The 20,397-nt window shown below is 42.8% G+C and overlaps 1 protein-coding gene across 1 annotated transcript in view; it reads left to right on the top strand.

The window, feature by feature from the left end:
• The window catches only part of LOC311110121 (uncharacterized protein), a 29,043-nt gene extending 9,594 nt beyond the window's left edge, over nt 1–19,449 (top strand). Inside the window, exons 5-11 of the mRNA XM_084188690.1 lie at nt 995–1,264; nt 1,847–2,116; nt 4,849–4,932; nt 5,021–5,167; nt 18,204–18,328; nt 18,414–18,523; nt 18,720–19,449. Coding sequence (XP_084044816.1) covers nt 995–1,264; nt 1,847–2,116; nt 4,849–4,932; nt 5,021–5,167; nt 18,204–18,328; nt 18,414–18,523; nt 18,720–18,852 — 1,139 coding nt within the window. The 3' untranslated portion in view covers nt 18,853–19,449. The remainder of the gene's footprint in view (nt 1–994; nt 1,265–1,846; nt 2,117–4,848; nt 4,933–5,020; nt 5,168–18,203; nt 18,329–18,413; nt 18,524–18,719) is intronic.
• The last annotated feature ends 948 nt before the right edge of the window (nt 19,450–20,397 follow it).

Below are 20,397 nucleotides of genomic sequence, written 5' to 3'. Positions count from 1 at the left end.
CACAACTAAAGTTGCCAAATAACTTTAAATCTAGCATATAGGATCTGTTTCAAATGATCACTTTTACACTCAGCATAGCCACTTCATATGCGCATGGGCTCTGGATTGGGAGAAATATCCTTTCTATTTTATTCACATAAATTCAATTATATTCTTCTTACTATAACATAATTGCATGAGACTTGAGCATATCTTGTCTGCTAAATGAACAAGCCTACAACCTATGGCATGGTGCATAGCCAGATAATATACAGTAGGCCAACTCTTCTGTTCTTCCGAAATACATTTTCTTCATATCATGTTTCTTTAGTCCTGCCTAAAATAAATCATTGATTTATTGTGGTGGTGTATATTAAATCATTTAGACTTCTTAAAATTGTTGATGTTTCAAAGGCACACATCATAGCCCAGGTGTTTATTTGCATGAATCACTGGACACAACAGGCGATTTTTAGAGACATGCTTCTATTTCCTTAATGCACACAGCTTTTGCTCATTTGCATAGTCAATTTTTGAATTCCACAGGGATGCTGGCCAATGTTGACTCCAATGCTTCCCACAGTTGTGTCAAGTTGGCTGGATGTCCTTTGGGTGGTGGACCATTCTTGATACATACGTGAAACTGTTGAGTGTGAAAAAAACAGCACCGTCGCAGTTCTTGACCCAAACTTATGCTCCTGGCACATACCATACTCCGTTCAAAGGCACTTAAATATTTTGTCTTGTCCATTCACCCTCTGAATGGCACATGTATAAAATCCATGTCTCAATTGTCTCAAGGCTTAAAAATCTTTCTTTAACCTGTCTCCTCCCCTTCATCTACACTGATTGAAGAGGATTTAACAAGTGACATCAATAAGGGAGCATAGCTTTCAACTGGATTCACCTGGTCAGTCTTTCATGGAAAGTGCAGATATCCTTAATGTTTTGTAAACTCAGTGTATATCTGGAGTTAAACTGTAGCCCTGACAATAATGTATTTATTTCCCCTTAGTACTTCCTGCTCCAGAGCAGCTGAATGTTGACTCAGTGGACACCACATCAGCTGCTGTTAGCTGGAGCCAGCCACCAGGATTGGACCAAACCCAACATCATTACCAGATCTCCTACCGCTGTCCAGGGACAGAACCCCACATCACTACCACATCTTCACACAGCATCACTCTCTCTGACCTGCAATGTGGGACTCAGTACTCTGTCACTGTCTGCACTGTGCTGGAAAATGGAAAGAAAAGTCAACTGGTGTCAACAACCCTCACCAAAGGTAACGAAGTACCCAACTAAAGTATTATATCTAGTGTCAAAGTTAATTAAACTTTAACTAGTTATCAAAATAACTATGATCTAATCATAATGGATGTGTCAGCATGGGATGTAAAGGTACAGGATCTTCCCTGATGAGAAATATATCATGGTGAATTCCCTGGATCTCATGATGCAGTTTGGTGCTGAAATCATTAATGCTTCCCATTAGTGAGAGTCAATATATCAAGTAGTTGCTCTGCCTCTGCTTGCTTTAACTTGATCAGTACTACAGTGTGAAACACTTGTTATTGTGGAGAGGATTTTTAATCACATTTTAATTTCTATTTATATATTTTTTGGAGTGGCGGCAACAATTTAGCAGCACAGCACCATTGCTAAATGAATACAGCAGAATCCCTTTATTTTTGTTATTTTACGAATTCATCTTTTGTTGTGTGACTTCTGTTTTTAGCTTATTTCTTCCCAAACCTAAAATAATTGCAAGGCTGGCTTTTCTACTTTGACTACTATTTTACTTTTCTTAGTGCAGTTTATTTCTGGAGTTAAACTGTAACACTGACAATAATGTGTTTTCACTTAGTACTTCCTGCTCCTGACCAGCTGACTGTTGACTCAGTGGACACCACATCAGCTGCTGTTAGCTGGAGCCAGCCACCAGGACTGGACCAAACCGAACATCATTACCAGATCTCCTACCACTGTCCAGGGACAGAACCACACATCACTACCACATCTTCACACAGCATCACTCTCTCTGACCTGAAACCTGGTACTGAATACTCTGTCACTGTCTGCACTGTGCTGGAAAATGGAAGGCAAAGTAAACTGGTGTCAACAACCCTCACCACAGGTAAGGAAGTAACCTACTAAAGTATTATGTCTGGTGTCAAAGTTTATTTAATTTTATCTAGTTATCAAAATGACTGAACTCATCATAATGGATTTGTCAGCATGGGATGTAAAGGTACATTATATTTTCTACTTTGACTAATATTCTACTTTTCCTCCTGTTAAAGATGATAGAAATCCTCATCATTTGAGCGTAATTATTTCTCTATAGCCTTTACTTTCTCACTCTGAACGCGAATGGGTGTGACTTCTTGACAACAATCACAATGGCTCCAATGCACAGCGCCCCTGGAGCAATTAGGATTAAATGCCTTGCTCAAGGGCAGAGCAACATATTTTTCACCTTGTCTGCTCCGGCATTCGAACCAGCAACCTTTCGGTTACAGGCCCAACACTGTAACCTCAAGGCTACCTTCCTCTACCTTACCCCTATCTACAGTGTCCTCCGTTAATATTGAGACTACCTGCCTCTACCTTACCCCTACCTACAGTGTCCTCTGTTAATATTGAGGCTACCTGCCTCTACCTTACCCCTACCTACAGTGTCCTCTGTTAATATTGAGGCTAACTGCCTCTACCTTACCCCTATCTACAGTGTCCTCCGTTAATATTGAGGCTACCTGCCTCTACCTTACCCCTACCTACAGTGTCCTCCGTTAATATTGAGGCTACCTGCCTCTACCTTACCCATATCTACAGTGTCCTCTGTTAATATTGAGACTACCTGCCTCTACCTTACCCCTACCTACAGTGTCCTCCGTTAATATTGAGACTACCTGCCTCTACCTTACCCTTACCTAGTGTCTTTCGTTAATATTGAGACTACCTACCTCTACCTTACCCCTACCTACAGTGTCCTCCGTTAATATTGAGGCTACCTGCCTCTACCTTACCCCTACCTACGGTGTCCTCTGTTAATATTGAGGCTACCTGCCTCTACCTTACCTCTACCTAGTGTCCTCCGTTAATATTGAGACTACCTGCCTCTACCTTACCCCTATCTACAGTGTCCTCCGTTAATATTGAGACTACCTGCCTCTACCTTACCCCTACCTAGTGTCTTCCGTTAATATTGAGACTACCTGCCTCTACCTTACCCCTATCTACAGTGTCCTCTGTTAATATTGAGGCTACCTGCCTCTACCTTACCCCTATCTACAGTGTCCTCCGTTAATATTGAGACTACCTGCCTCTACCTTACCCCTACCTAGTGTCTTCCGTTAATATTGAGACTACCTGCCTCTACCTTACCCCTATCTACAGTGTCCTCCGTTAATATTGAGGCTACCTGCCTCTACCTTCCCCTATCTACAGTGTCCTCTGTTAATATTGAGGCTACCTGCCTCTACCTTACCCCTATCTACAGTGTCCTCCGTTAATATTGAGGCTACCTGTCTCTACCTTACCCCTACCTACAGTGTCCTCTGTTAATATTGAGACTACCTGCCTCTACCTTACCCCTACCTACAGTGTCCTCCGTTAATATTGAGACTACCTGCCTCTACCTTACCCCTACCTACAGTGTCCTCCGTTAATATTGAGACTACCTGCCTCTACCTTACCCCTACCTACAGTGTCCTCCGTTAATATTGAGACTACCTGCGTCTACCTTACCCCTACCTACAGTGTCCTCTGTTAATATTGAGGCTACCTGCCTCTACCTTACCCCTATCTACAGTGTCCTCCGTTAATATTGAGGCTACCTTCCTCTACCTTACCCCTACCTACAGTGTCCTCCGTTAATATTGAGACTACCTGCCTCTACCTTTCCCCTACCTAGTGTCCTCCGTTAATATTGAGGCTACCTGTCTCTACCTTACCCCTATCTACAGTGTCCTCCATTAATATTGAGACTACCTGCCTCTACCTTTCACCTACCTACAGTGTCCTCCGTTAATATTGAGACTACCTGCCCCTACCTTACCCCTACCTACAGTGTCCTCCGTTAATATTGAGGCTACCTGCCTCTACCTTACCCCTACCTACAGTGTCCTCCGTTAATATTGAGGCTACCTGCCTCTACCTTACCCCTACCTACAGTGTCCTCCGTTAATATTGAGGCTACCTGCCTCTACCTTACCCCTATCTACAGTGTCCTCCGTTAACATTGAGTCTACCTGCCTCTACCTTACCCCTACCTACAGTGTCCTCCGTTAATATTGAGGCTACCTGTCTTTACCTTACCCCTACCTAGTGTCCTCCGTTAATATTGAGGCTACCTGTCTCTACCTTACCCCTACCTAGTGTCCTCGACAGTGCAGCATTTCTTCTTATGGCTCTATACTCCAAAAGTTTGGATTTGAAATCATGACTATGAGGTTAAAGTGCAGACCGTCAGCTTTAATTTGATGGTATTTTCATCCATATCAGGTGAACCATTTAGAAATAACATCATGTGTAATACAGTAGTTAAAAGTTTAGTATTCTCAGAATATCAGGCGCGGGCTGATAAATGTACGTTTTCACATTGCATTTTCTTTTAGGGGGCAAGAGAATTAACGAGGATACTTTGAGCGCTTTAATCATAATTTTTACATTGCAAACATTAACTATCATTTTTCATGCTACGAAAGGTAGTGGATCCGGCCAAATAGGTTCTGTAACGCATCAGTCCAAACTGGAGAGGTGCCGGATCCTGTTCCCGAAGGATCCAGCTCAAATAAAGCACTGATGATACAAGTAAAACACATTAACACATTACCAAAGGTCTTACCTTAATAATTTGTGATTCAGTACATTTCCAGTGGTGGAAGAGACCCTCCAGAGTTGCTGCAGTGTGTGTTCTACTGGCTGTGATCATAGGCCTGTGGGATTCCTGTAAGTTTTTTATATTTTTTTTTTACTAAAACATTTGTAGTCAATGTTGTGACAGTTACACATTTTGATTGACTTTTCCCTTTTACAGATGCCACTTTAGAGCGAGACCAGCTACAGAATAGTCTAAATACCAGGACCACCGAGAGAGACCAGCTACAGAATAGTCTGAACACTAGAACTATGGAGCGTGACCAGCTACAAAAGGAGATAGAAAGGCTGAACTGGAAGATCAAAGGTAAGGACAGCCCTGTTTTAAATACAGAGAAATAAACACATACAGTTGAAGTCGGAAGTTTACATACACCTTAGACAAATACATTTAAACTCAGTTTTTCACGATTCCTGACATTTAATCCTAGTAAAAATTCCCTGTCTTAGGTCAGTTAGGATCACCATTTTATTTTAAGAAATAATAATAGTAGAGTGATTTATTTCAGCTTTTATTTCTTTCATCACATTCCCAGTGGGTCAGAAGTTTACATACACTCAATTAGTATTTGGTAGCATTGCCTTTAAATTGTATAACTTGGGTCAAACGTTTCGGGTAGCCTTTCACAAGCTTCCCACAATAAGTTGGCTGAATGTTTGCCCATTCCTCCTGACAGAGCTGGTGTAACTGAGTCAGGTTTCTAGGCCTCCTTGCTCGCACACGCTTTTTCAGTTCTGCCCACATATTTTCTATAGGATTGAGGTCAGGGTTTTGTGATGGCCACTCCAATACCTTGACTTTGTTGTCCTTAAGCCATTTTGCCACAACTTTGGAAGTATGCATGGGATTATTGTCCATTTGGAAGACCCATTTGCGACCAAGCTTTAACTTCCTGACTGATGTCTTGAGATGCTGCTATATCCACATAATGTTCCTTCCTCATGATGCCATCTATTTTGTGATGTGCACCAGTCCCTCCTGCAGCAAAGCACCGCCACAGCATGATGCTGCCACTCCTGTGCTTCACGGTTAGGATGGTGTTCTTCGACTTGCAAGCGACCCCCTTTTCCTGCAAAAATAACGATGGTCATTATGGCCAAACAGTTATATTTTTGTTTCATCAGACCAGAGGACATTTCTCCAAAAAGTACGATCTTTGTCCCCATGTGCAGTTGCAAACCGTTGTCTGGCTTTTTTATGGCGGTTTTCGAGCAGTGGCTTCTTCCTTGCTGAGCGGCCTTTCAGGTTATGTCGATATAGGACTCGTTTTACTGTGGATATAGATACTTTTGTACCTGTTAACTCCAGCATCTTCACAAGGTCCTTTGCTGTTGTTCTGGGATTGATTTGCACTTTTCGCTTGAAAGTACGTTAATCTCTAGGAGACAGAACGCGTCTCCTTCCTGAGTGGTATGACGGCTGCGTGGTCCCATGGTATTTATACTTGCGTACTATTGTTTGTACAGATGAACATGGTACCTTCAGGCGTTTGGAAATTGCTCCCAAGGATGAACCAGACTTGTGGAGGTCTACAAAAAAATGTCTGAGGTCTTGGCTGATTTCTTTTGATTTTCCCATGATGTCAAGCAAAGAGGCACTGAGTTTGAAGGTAGGCCTTGAAATACATCCACAGGTACACCTCCAATTGACTCAAATGATGTCAATTAGCCTATCAGAAGCTTCTAATCATTTTCTGGAAATTTCCAAGCTGTTTAAAGGCACAGTCAACTTAGTGTATGTAAACTTCTGACCCACTGGAATTGTGATACTGTGAATTGTAAGTTAAATAATCCGTCTATAAACAGTTGTTGAAAAAATTACTTGTATCATGCACAAAGTAGATGTCCTAACCGACTTGCCAAAACTATAGTTAGTTAACAAGAAATTTGTGGAGTGGTTGAAGAACGAGTTTTAATGACTCCAACCTAAGTGTATGTGAACTTCCGATTTCAACTGTACATTGCCTTCGGAAAGTATTCAGACCCCTTTTTCCACATTTTGTTACGTTACAGCCTTATTCTAAAATGGATTAAATAAAGAAAAAATCATCAGCAATCTACACACAATACCCCTTGACAAAGCAAAAACAGGTTTTTAGATTTTTTTTTGTCAATTTATAAAAAATTAAAAAACAGAAATACCATATTTACATAAGAATTCAGCCCCTTTGCTATGAGACTCGAAATGTATCCTTGAAATGTTTCCACAACTTGGTTGGAGTCCACCTGTGGTAAATTATACTCATTGGACATGATTTGGAAAGGCACACACCTGTCTATATAAGGTCCCACAGTTGACAGTACATGTCAGATCAAAAACCAAGCCATGAGGTCGAAGAAATTGTCTGCAGAGCCCTGAGACAGGATTGTGTCGATGCACAGATCTGGGGAAGGGTATCAAAAAATGTCTGCAGCTTTAAAGGTCTCCAAGAACACAGTGGCCTCCATCATTCTTAAATAGAAGATGTTTGGAACCACCAAGACTCTTCCTAAATCTGGCCACCCGGCCAAACTGAGCAATCGGGAGAGAAGGGCCTTGGTCAGGGAAGTGACCAAGAACCTGATGGTCACTCTGACAGAGCTCTATAGGTCCTCTGTGGAGATGGGAGAACCTTCCAGAAGGACAACCATCTCTGAGGCACTCCACCAATCAGGCCTTTATAGTAGACGGAAGCCATTCCTCAGTAAAATGCACATGAAGACAAGATTACCTGGTCTGATGAAACCAAGATTGAGCTCTTTGGCCTGAATGCCAAGTGTCACATCTGGAGGAAACCTGGCACCATCCCTACGGTGAAGCATGGTGGTGGCAGCATCATGCTGTGGGGTTGTTTTTCAGCGGCAGGGACTGGGAGACTAGTCGGGATCTGGAACGAACTGGAACGAATTGCAAAAATCTCTGAAGCTGGAGACTCTTATCTCCCTCAATAACTTTAAGCATCAGTTGTCAGAGCACCTTACCGATCACTGCACCTGTACACAGCCCATCTGAAATTAGCCCACCCAACTACCTCATCCCTATATTGTTATTTATTTTGCTCTTTTGCACCCCAGTATCTCTATTTAAACATCATCTCTTGCACATCTAGCATTCCAGTGTTAATACTATTGTAATTATTCTGCACTATAGCCTATTTATTGCCTTACCTCCATAACTTGCTACATTTGCACACACTGTATATATATTTTCTGTTGTATTTCTGACTTTATGTTTTTTACCCCATATGTAACTCTGTGTTGTTTTCTATTGCACTACTTTGCTTTATCTTGGCCAGGTCGCAGTTGTAAATGAGAACCTGTTCTCAACTGGCTTACCTGGTTAAATAAAGGTGAAATAAAAAAAATATTAAAAAAAATCAAGGCAAAGATGAACAGAGTAAAGTGCTTATATCCTTGATGAAAACCTGCTCCAGAGTGCTCACAACCTCAGACTGGGGCAAGGTTCACCTTGCAACAAGACGACGACCCTAGGCACACAGCCAAGACAATGCAGGAGTGGCTTCGGGACAAGTCTCTGAATGTCCTTGAGTGGCCCAGCCAGAGCCCGGACTTGAACTCGATCGAACCTCTCTGGAGAGACCTGAAAATAGATGTGCAGCGACACTCCCCATCCAACTTGACAGAGCTTGAGAGGATCTGCAGAGAAGAATGGGAGAAACTACCCAAATACATGTGTGCCAAGCTTGTAGCATCATACCCAAGAAGACTCGAGGCTGTAATCGCTGCCAACGGTGCTTCAACAAAATACTGAGTAAAGGGTGTGAATACTTACGTAAATGTGATATTTCTGTTTTTTATTTTAAATAAATTAGCAAAAATGTCTACAATTTTTTTTTTCCTTCCCTTTTGTCATTTATGGGGTATTGTGTGTAGATTGATGAGGTAAAAAAAAACAATTTAACACATTTTAGAATAAGGCTGTAACGTAACAAAATGTGGAGAAAGTGCGAAGGTATATGCACAACTACACAGACACAAGACATACAGTGCTGCTTGAAAGTATGTGAACCCCTTGTGCAATTACAGATTTTTTCTGTTTTTACCATGAAATCTTCATTTAATCAGAACCAGTCTTTTTTCATCTGACATAACAGGTTTATATTTCCCAATACCATATGTTGGTGTAGAGGAAATCATGCCTGTAGTAGAAAAACACAATTTAAAAGGAATTAGTGCAGGTGCAAAAATAAGTGAACCCCAAGTTGCATTGATTAAATCAAGTAGGTAAGTAGAATCAGGTGGGTAAATAATTAGCAACCAAATGAACCAATCAAAGGAGAGATCATTAGGAAAGAGTTTGGGCGGGTTTCTGATAAATAGAAACCTGGTCAGTTTGGTGTTACTCATCCAGGTGAATGCAAAGCACTCCATGCCGAGAGGAAAGGAGATCTGAGGACATCAGGACGAGGGTAGTGAGAGCACATTAGTCTGGGGAAGGCTATAAAATCATCTCAAAAAGATTTGAGCTCCATCAGTCCACTGAGGCAATCATTTACAAATGGAGAGCATTTAACATGACAGCAACTCTGCCTAGGAGTGGATGGACTTATCCCCAAGGTCCACAAGAACAATCATAAATCAGGTAAAAGCCAACCCAAACATCTTAGAGATTTGCATACCTCCCTTGCTGCTTCTCAGATAACTGTGCATGCTTCAACAATAAGATTACTGAATCGAAATGCCATTCATGGGAGGGTTTCTAGGAAGAAGCCTCTGCTGTCAACAAAGAACCAAACTGCCCATCTTAACTTTGCCATGGACAACTTGGACAAACCTGAAGGTTTCTGGAAGTCCATTCTCTGGACCGACAAGTCCAGAATTGACCTTTTTGGTCACAATCAACACCGCGATGTTTGGTGAAAACCCAACACCTCCTGCCACTAAAATAACCTTAACCCAACGGTCAAGCATGGTGGTGGGAATGTCATGATATGGGGCTGCTTTTCCTCCTCTGGACCTGGACGACTCCACATCATTAAGGGAACCATGAATTCTGAGGTATACCAGGAGATTCTTGAACAGAAGGTCAGGCCATCAGTCAAGGATCTAAAGCTGGGCCGAAAATTGATCTTCCAACAAGACAACGACCCAGAGCATAAAAGCAAATCTACCAAACAATGGCTCAAGAGAAAGAAGATTTGTGTTTTGGATTGGTTCACCCCTCAAACCTCATTCAATTGGCTGAGTTCTGTAAGGAGGACTGCGCAAAAATCCCTCATGAGATGTCAGAGATTAATTACTGGCTATAGGAGACATTTAGTACAAGTTATCACTGCTAAAGGAGGTGCCACAAGCTATTGACTGAAGGAGTTCACATATTTTTGCACACAATAAATCTGAGTTTCTGTTACAGTGAGTGAAAAAAGTATTTGATCCCCTGCTGATTTTGTACGTTTGCCCACTGACAAAGACATGGTCAGTCTATAATTTTAATGGTAGGTTTATTTGAACAGTGAGAGACAGAATAACAACAACAAAATCCAGAAAAACGCATGTCAAAAATGTTATAAATTGATTTGCGTTTTAATGAGGGAAATAAGTATTTGACCCCTCTGCAAAACATGACTTAGTACTTGGTGGCAAAACCCTTGTTGGCAATCACAGAGATCAGACGTTTCTTGTAGTTGGCCACCAGGTTTGCACACATCTCAGGAGGGATTTTGTCCCACTCCTCTTTGCAGATCTTCTCCAAGTCATTAAGGTCTCGAGGCTGTCGTTTGGCAACTCGAACCTTAAGCTCCCTCCACAGATTTTCTATGATATTAAGGTCTGGAGACTGGCTAGGCCACTCCAGGACCTTAATGTGCTTCTTCTTGAGCCACTCATTTGTTGCCTTGGCCGTGTGTTTTGGGTCATTGTCATGCTGGAATACCCATCCACTACCCATTTTCAATGCCCTGGCTGAGGGAAGGACGGTACATGGCCCAGTCCATCGTCCCTTTGATGCGGTGAAGTTGTCTTGTCCCCTTAGCAGAAAAACACCCCCAAAGCATGTTTCCACCTCCATGTTTGACTGTGGGGATGGTGTTCTTGGTGTCATAGGCAGCATTCCTCCTCCTCCAAACATGCCGAGTTGAGTTGATGCCAAAGAGCTCCATTTTGGTCTCATCTGACCACAACACTTTCACCCAGTTCTCCTCTGAATCATTCAGATGTTCATTGGCAAACTTCAGACGGGCCTGTATATGTGCTTTCTTGAGCAGGGGGACCTTGCGGGCGCTGCAGGATTTCAGTCCTTCACGGCGTAGTGTGTTACCAATTGTTTTCTTGGTGATAATGGTCCCAGCTGCCTTGAGATTATTGACAAGATCCTCCCGTGTAGTGCTGGGCTGATTCCTCACCGTTCTCATGATCATTGCAACTCCACGAGGTGTGATCTTTCATGGAGCCCCAGACCAAGGGAGAACGTTATTTTGTGTTTCTTCCATTTGCGAATAATCGCACCAACTGTTGCCACCTTCTCACCAAGCTGCTTGGCGATGGTTTTGTAGCCCATTCCAGCCTTGTGTAGGTCTACAATCTTGTCCCTGACATCCTTGGAGAGCTCTTTGGTCTTGGCCATGGTGGAGAGTTTGGAATCTGATTGATTGATTGCTTCTGTGGACAGGTGTCTTTTATACAGATAACAAGCTGAGATTAGGAGCACTCCCTTAAGAGTGTGCTCCTAATCTCAGCTCATTACCTGTATAAAAGACACCTGGGAGCCAGAAATCATTCTGATTGAAAGGGGGTCAAATACTTATTTCCCTAATTAAAATGCAAATCAATTTATTACATTTTTGACATGCGTTTTTCTGGATTTTTTTGTTGTTATTCTGTCTCTCACTGTTCAAATAAACCTACCATTAAAATTATAGACTGATCATTTCTTTGTCAGTGGGCAAACATACAAAATCAGCAGGGGATCAAATACTTTTTTCCCTGACTGTAAATAAACCACTTTTGTTAAAAAATAAATTAAAAAAAACTGTCATTTGCTTGGAATGTCTTTATTTCTGATTTGGGCTTTAGATAAGGATTTATGTTTATTTTTAGCAAAAAATAGCCAGCCCCGTAGGGTTCACATACTTTCAAGCAGCACTGTATATGTCTTAAGAAAAACTATGACAATTAACATACACAAAATAAAATTTTGGGGGGCATCTGAAGTGTAATGTAACTAATTGACCTCGTTTTATGATAAGTAATTCTAGAAGAGATTAGAGGTCAGATACATTGGAAGTTTTTACTTGTACATCAAGCTGCCTCAGGCTACAGAAACAGGAGCAGGAGCCTAGATCCTATGAGCTGTTCCGGACTCTCTCAAGCCAAGGCTCGTGCAAAGCTACTCACTTATTGAATGTGTGATTTAAATAGTAGTTGCAAAAGTTACATTTAATGTGAAAATGTCACACATACACTGAAGAAAAAATATATAAACGCAACATGTAAAGTGTTGGTCCCATGTTTCATGAGCTGAAATAAAAGATCCCAGAAATGTCCTGTATGTACAAATTTGTTTACATCACTATTAGTGAGCATTTCTCTTTTGCCAAGATAACCCATCCACCTGACAGGTGTGGCATATCAAGATGCTGATTAAACAGCATGATAATTACACAGGTGCATCTTGTGTTGGGGACAATAAAAGGCCACTCTATAATGTGCAGTTTTGTCCACTACACAATGCCATAAATGTCACATTACATTTACGTAATTTAGCAGACGCTCTTATCCAGAGCGACTTACAAATTGCTGCATTCACCTTATAGCCAGTGGGATAACCACTTTACAATATATACAGTGGGGGAAAAAAATATTTAGTCAGCCACCAATTGTGCAAGTTCTCCCACTTAAAAAGATGAGAGAGGCCTGTAATTTTCATCATAGGTACACGTCAACTATGACAGACAAATTGAGAAAAAAAATCCAGAAAATCACATTGTAGGTTTTTTAATGAATTTATTTGCAAATTATGGTGGAAAATAAGTATTTGGTCACCTACAAACAAGCAAGATTTCTGGCTCTCACAGACCTGTAACTTCTTCTTTAAGAGGATTCTCTGTCCTCCACTCGTTACCTGTATTAATGGCACCTGTTTGAACTTGTTATCAGTATAAAAGACACCTGTCCACAACCTCAAACAGTCAAACTCCAAACTCCACTATGGCCAAGACCAAAGAGCTGTCAAAGGACACCAGAAACAAAATTGTAGACCTGCACCAGGCTGGGAAGACTGAATCTGCAATAGGTAAGCAGCTTGGTTTGAAGAAATCAACTGTGGGAGCAATTATTAGGAAATGGAAGACATACAAGACCACTGATAATCTCCCTCGATCTGGGGCTCCACGCAAGATCTCACCCTGTGGGGTCAAAATGATCACAAGAACGGTGAGCAAAAATCCCAGAACCACACGGGAGGACCTAGTGAATGACCTGCAGAGAGCTGGGACCAAAGTAACAAAGCCTACCATCAGTAACACACTACGCCGCCAGGGACTCAAATCCTGCAGTGCCAGACGTGTCCCCCTGCTTAAGCCAGTACATGTCCAGGCCCGTCTGAAGTTTGCTAGAGTGCATTTGGATGATCCAGAAGAGGATTGGGAGAATGTCATATGGTCAGATGAAACCAAAATAGAACTTTTTGGTAAAAACTCAACTCGTCGTGTTTGGAGGACAAAGAATGCTGAGTTGCATCCAAAGAACACCATACCTACTGTGAAGTATGGGGGTGGAAACATCATGCTTTGGGGCTGTTTTTCTGCAAAGGGACCAGGACGACTGATCCGTGTAAAGGAAAGAATGAATGGGGCCATGTATCGTGAGATTTTGAGTGAAAACCTCCTTCCATCAGCAAGGGCATTGAAGATGAAACGTGGCTGGGTCTTTCAGCATGACAATGATGCCAAACACACCGCCCGGGCAACGAAGGAGTGGCTTCGTAAGAAGCATTTCAAGGTCCTGGAGTGGCCTAGCCAGTCTCCAGATCTCAACCCCATAGAAAATCTTTGGAGGGAGTTGAAAGTCTGTGTTGCCCAGCGACAGCCCCAAAACATCACTGCTCTAGAGGAGATCTGCATGGAGGAATGGGCCAAAATACCAGCAACAGTGTGTGAAAACCTTGTGAAGACTTACAGAAAATGTTTGACCTGTGTCATTGCCAACAAAGGGTATATAACAAAGTATTGAGAAACTTTTGTTATTGACCAAATACTTATTTTCCACCATAATTTGCAAATAAATTCATAAAAAATCCTACAATGTGATTTTTCTGGAATTTTTTTTCTCATTTTGTCTGTCATAGTTGACCTGTACCTATGATGGAAAATTACAGGCCTCTCTCATCTTTTTAAGTGGGAGAACTTGCACAATTGGTGGCTGACTAAATACTTTTTTCCCCCACTGTATATATATATTTTTTTCTATTTTGGGGGTGGGGTAAGGGGGGTTAGAAGGATTACTTTATCCTATCCCATGTATTCCTTGAAGAGGTGGGGTTTCAAGTGTCTGCGGAAGGTGGTGAGTGACTCCGCTGTCCTGGCGTCGTGAGGGAGCTTGTTCCACCATTGGGGTGCCAGAGCAGCGAACACTTTTGACTGGGCTGAGCGGGAACTGTGCTTCCGCAGAGGTAGTGGGGCCAGCAGGCCAGAGGTGGATGAACGCAATGCCCTCGTTTGGGTGTAGGGACTGATCAGAGCCTGAAGGTACGGAGGTGCCGTTCCCCTCACGGCTCCATAGGCAAGCACCATGGTCTTGTAACAGATGCGAGCTTCAACTGGAAGCCAGTGGAGTGTGCGGAGGAGCGGGGTGACGTGAGAGAACTTGGGAAGGTTGAACACCAGACGGGCTGCGGCATTCTGGATGAGTTGTAGGGGTTTAATGGCACAGGCAGGGAGCCCAGCCAACAGTGATTTGCAGTAACCCAGACTGGAGATGACAAGTGCCTGGATTAGGACCTGTGCCGCTTCCTGTGTAAGGCAGGGTCGTACTCTCCGAATGTTGTAGAGCATGAACCTACAGGATCGGGTCACCGCCTTGATGTTAGCAGAGAACGACAGGGTGTTGTCCAGGGTCACGCCAAGGCTCTTCGCACTCTGGGAGGAGGACACAACGGAGTTGTCAACCGTGATGGTGAGATCATGGAACGGGCAGTCCTTCCCCGGGAGGAAGAGCAGCTCCGTCTTGCCGAGGTGCAGCTTGAGGTGGTGATCCGTCATCCACACTGATATGTCTGCCAGACATGCAGAGATGCAATTCACCACCTGGTTATCAGAAGGGGGAAAGAAGATTAGTTGTGTATCGTCTGCGTAGCAATGATAGGAAAGGCCATGTGAGGATATGACAGAGCCAAGTGACTTGGTGTATAGCGAGAATAGGAGAGGGCCTGGAACTGAGCCCTGGGGGGCACCAGTGGTGAGAGCACGTGGATGCAGAGAGTCAAAGGATGCAGAAAGGGAGGAGAGGAGGGTTGAGGAGGCAGAATCAGGAGATTGGAGGGAGAAGGATTGAGCAGAGGGAAGAGATGATAGGATGGAAGAGGAGAGAGTAGCGGGAGAGAGAGAGCGAAGGTTGCGACGGCGCATTACCATCTGAGTATGGGCAGAGTGAGTAGTGTTGGAGGAGAGCGAGAGAGAAAAGGATACAAAGTAGTGGTCGGAGACATGGAGGGGAGTTGCAGTGAGATTAGTAGAAGAACAGCATCTAGTAAAGATGAGGTCAAGCGTATTGCCTGCCTTGTGAGTAGGGGGGGAACGGTGAGAGGGTGAGGTCAAAAGAGGAGAGGACTGGAAAGAAGGAGGCAGAGAGAAATGAGTCAAAGGTAGACGTAGGGAGGTTGAAGTCACCCAGAACTGTGAGGGGTGAGCCATCCCCTGGAAAGGAACTTATCAAGGCGTCAAGCTCATTGATGAACTCTCCAAGGGAACCTGGAGGGCGATAAATGACAAGGATGTTAAGCTTGAATGGGCTAGTGACTGTGACAGCATGGAATTCAAATGAGGAGATAGACAGATGGGTCAGGGGAAAAAGAGAATGTCCACTTGGGAGAGATGAGGATTCCTGTGCCACCACCCCGCTGACCAGATGCTCTCGGGGTATGCGAGAACACATGGTCAGACGAGGAGAGAGCAGTAGGAGTAGCAGTGTTTTCAGTGGTAATCCATGTTTCCGTCAGCGCCAAGAAGTCGAGGGACTGGAGGGTAGCATAGGCTGAGATAAACTCTGCCTTGTTGGCAGCAGAACGGCAGTTCCAGAGGCTGCCTGAGACCTGGAACTCCATGTGGGTGGTGCGTGCAGGACCACCAGGTTAGAGAGGCAGCAGCCATGTGGTGTGAGGCGTTTTGTATAGCCTGTGCGGAGAGGAGAGAACAGGGATAGACAGACACATAGTTGACAGGCTACAGAAAATGTCTACAATAATGCAAAGGAGATCGGAATGAAATGAACTAAACATCTGGGAAAGGAGAGAGCGGGGCCTCCCTCACTTACGTTTCACTGAAACACCCAAATATAACTCTCCCAACTTCCACCTCAAACTATAATTGTTGTAAACTACAGCGGTTCAATGTTTTCTAGGAATAGACTAACTTAGTTTATTCAGCTAGCTAACTTGGTACAGTATTCTTCCGTGAAAATCGTCCAGGGCACCTAGTCATATGACGCCACAGCCAACTAGCATGCCAGACTCCAACAACACGGTTTAGCACCAATACTCGGCCACAACAAACCACCAGTGTGTCAACACGCCAAGCAGATCATTCGTGTCCGTGTCTAACGTTGTGGGTTAGTCCCGACAGCTTGAGCAAGTCCGTTGTCAACTTATTCAGCCAGTTAGTTAGCTAGAATAGTTAGCATACTAGCTAGCCATTACTTTCAGACCGAAGAAACCCCTCCTCCCACGGCACGAACACACAGAGAGAGCCAAGCTAACGTTAACTAGTCACAAATGTCCTGAATTCCCTTGAACGACTCTGGCTACCAGTATGTAAAAACAAAACACAAATATAGGTTATAACTTACCCCTAGTAGCTACTGTTAGCTAGCCAAGTGCAAAGCTAGCCACTGAATTGACTCAGCCAGTTCGCGTCTGTTCGCTAGGTCGTTCCAGCTATTGTTTAGTAGCTATCCAGGTAGCAACAAGCTAGCTAAATTTCAAGCACAGTAGCCACTAACGCTTCAGACAATGAGGTTAGAAAAACAGCTGAATGGTAGGCATTATTGTATGTAATTATTGTAGGCAGCTAGCTGGCGTAATTACAGGTACTCTCAGGCGTGAAACAACTATCCACAGTTGCTAATAGTTACCAGTAGCTACCCGCTAGCTAGTCCAGGTAGTGGGTTAGCTAGATTCGTGCTTCACCGGGCTCAGCCGAATATAATACTAACCTACAATAATTACATACAACAACCCACGATAACTACCTACAATACCTAACTACAATCTAAATACATAGTTTAAGCTTTACTCGACAAAGCCCAAACTATGTATATAAGCCATATAAGCTAAGCTTACCGCCCGCCAGAGAGACACAACCTCACCCGACAACGACGACTCTTCACATGTTTTGAGGGAGCATGCAGTTGGCATGGTGACTGCAAGAATGTCAACCAGAGCTGTTGCCAGATAATTGAATGTTCATTTCTCTACCAATGTCGTTTTAGTGAATTTGGCAGTACGTCCAAACGGCCTCACAACCACAGACCACGTGTAACCACGCCAGCTCAGGACCTCAACATCTGGCTTCTTCACCTGCCACCCAGACAGCTGATGAAACTGTGGGTTTGCACAACCAAATAATTTCTGCGCAAACTCTCAGAAATCATCTCAGGGAAGCTCATCTGCATGTAGCAAGGATCTGTACACAATTCCTGGAATCTGAAAATGTCCCCGTTCTTCCAAGGCCTGAATACTCACCAGACATGTCACCCATTGAGCATGTTTGGGATGCTCTGGATCGACGTGTGCAACGGCGTGTTCCAGTTCCCGCCAATATCCAGCAACTTTGCACAGCCATTGATGTGGAGTGGGGCAATATTGACTGATTGCCTTATAAACTGTAACTAAGTAGAATCTTTGAAATTGTTGCATGTTGCGTTTATATTTTTGTTCAGTGTAAAAGCTATAGGCAAACAGGCAATTCACAGAAACAATTGCTCTGTGAAATCCCCAGAACATTTGAATTATTACCTAAAGCTGCAAGGTGACATCTCAATCAGCTCATTGGAAGAGTTTATTAGAATATTTTATTTAAATATTTTTACTTTTCTATGTCATGTTCTTTTTTTATTTTTCATACATTATTTTTTGTAACATTCGAGTGTCAAAGATAGCAAAAATGTTAAACTTCTAGGGTCCTGTCATGAAGGATGGAGAAGGTTTGGCTCCAGATGTTACTATCTCTCTACTGAGAATAAATCCTGGACTGAGAGTAGACAGGACTGTCTGGAGAGAGGAGCAGACCTGGTGATCATTAACAGTGAAGAGGAACAGGTGAGAGACAGAGACAGAGAGAACTACTGTATTTATTTGTCCATCATGTATTATTAACAATGCTTTTTCTGTGCCACCACAACAGGCATTCATCAATGGGTTTGAATCAGTCCATTATGTCTGGATTGGTCTGACTCACTCTGTTACTGAGGGGACCTGGAAATGGGTGGACGGCACCCCACTGACCACCCCAAGGTAAGAGACTACTGCTCTAATAACACTGACCACCCCAAGGTAAGAGACTACTGCTCTAATAACACTGACCACCCCAAGGTAAGAGACTACTGCAATAACACTGACCACAGTGTAAGGAGTAGGACTGATTCTCTGTGTTGTTCATACTCTAGGTTCAGAGAGAGTGGCCAGTCTAACTCTGTTGTTTCTACTGCAGCTATTGGAGGAGTGGAGAGCCTGGTGGTGGTGGAGTGGAGAACTGTGTGGAAATCTCTTACCTGTCATCAGGCCAAAGAGTATGGAGGGATTATAAGTGTTCATTTCCACAACAATGGATCTGTGAGAAATAAGCTTCTCATAGGTAATTTCTCTGCACTGCTGATTAATCTACTTTATGTTAATGAGGGTCTGAAGACTGGTGTGATTTGGTAGAATGGTACTCTGAACTACAGGTAGGAGACAAACACACATTCAGACGCGCACACACACACACACACACACACACACGCTGATCTGAACCTGAGTCTCCAACGGGAGAAAACAACCTCTTAGTTAGAGGAAATTCCCTTTTGGGCCGAGACACTGATTTTGAAGTTGCAGGCGGGGCTACTTCATCAGGTGACCATGAGCAACCAATCATGACCAACACATGTCCTCTACACAAGCTGACACACAATCATTTATTAATATGTCAAACAATTAGTTGTATAATAGGGGTATATCATTCAATAGCCGCTGTCAATCAATTACTGTTAAGTTTTACAGTACTAAATACATTTGAAATGACTGTATATGTTTCAGATATACTGTATGTTTGCTTCTTGTGCTTTTATCATACAGAACATAAACAATGTCTACGTCCTGCTATTTTAATAAATCATTTAACCCAGATTAAAGACACTTCCTGTCTAGTACATTATTGTTCTGTACTCTGTTTTATCTAACATGGAATCTAGAAGGACCAGACACCTCTCTGTTTTATCTAACATGATATCTAGAAGGACCAGACACCTCTCTGTTTTATCTAACATGATATCTAGAAGGACCAGACACCTCTCTGTTTTATCTAACATGATATCTAGAAGGACCAGACACCTCTCTGTTTTATCTAACATGATATCTAGAAGGACCAGACACCTCTCTGTTTTATCTAACATGATATCTAGAAGGACCAGACACCTCTCTGTTTTATCTAACATGATATCTAGAAGGACAAGACACCTCTCTGTTTTATCTAACATGATATCTAGAAGGACAAGACACCTCTCTGTTTTATCTAACATGATATCTAGAAGGACCAGACACCTCTCTGTTTTATCTAACATGATATCTAGAAGGACAAGACACCTCTCTGTTTTATACTTTATTTAATATTAACATGGAATCTAGAAGGACAAGACACCTCTCTGTTTTATACTTTATTTAATATTAACATGATATCTAGAAGGACCAGACACCTCTCTGTTTTATCTAACATGATATCTAGAAGGACAAGACACCTCTCTGTTTTATCTAACATGATATCTAGAAGGACCAGACACCTCTCTGTTTTATCTAACATGATATCTAGAAGGACCAGACACCTCTCTGTTTTATCTAACATGATATCTAGAAGGACCAGACACCTCTCTGTTTTATCTAACATGATATCTAGAAGGACCAGACACCTCTCTGTTTTATCTAACATGATATCTAGAAGGACCAGACACCTCTCTGTTTTATCTAACATGATATCTAGAAGGACCAGACACCTCTCTGTTTTATCTAACATGATATCTAGAAGGACCAGACACCTCTCTGTTTTATCTAACATGATATCTAGAAGGACCAGACACCTCTCTGTTTTATCTAACATGATATCTAGAAGGACCAGACACCTCTCTGTTTTATCTAAC

This window comes from Coregonus lavaretus, assembly GCF_964263955.1.
Source record: "Coregonus lavaretus genome assembly, contig: SUPER_35_unloc_2, whole genome shotgun sequence".
Classification (NCBI taxonomy): Eukaryota; Metazoa; Chordata; class Actinopteri; order Salmoniformes; family Salmonidae; genus Coregonus; species Coregonus lavaretus.
The sequence above is the reverse complement of the archived record's forward strand: the minus strand, read 5'-3'. Positions and strand labels throughout refer to the sequence as shown.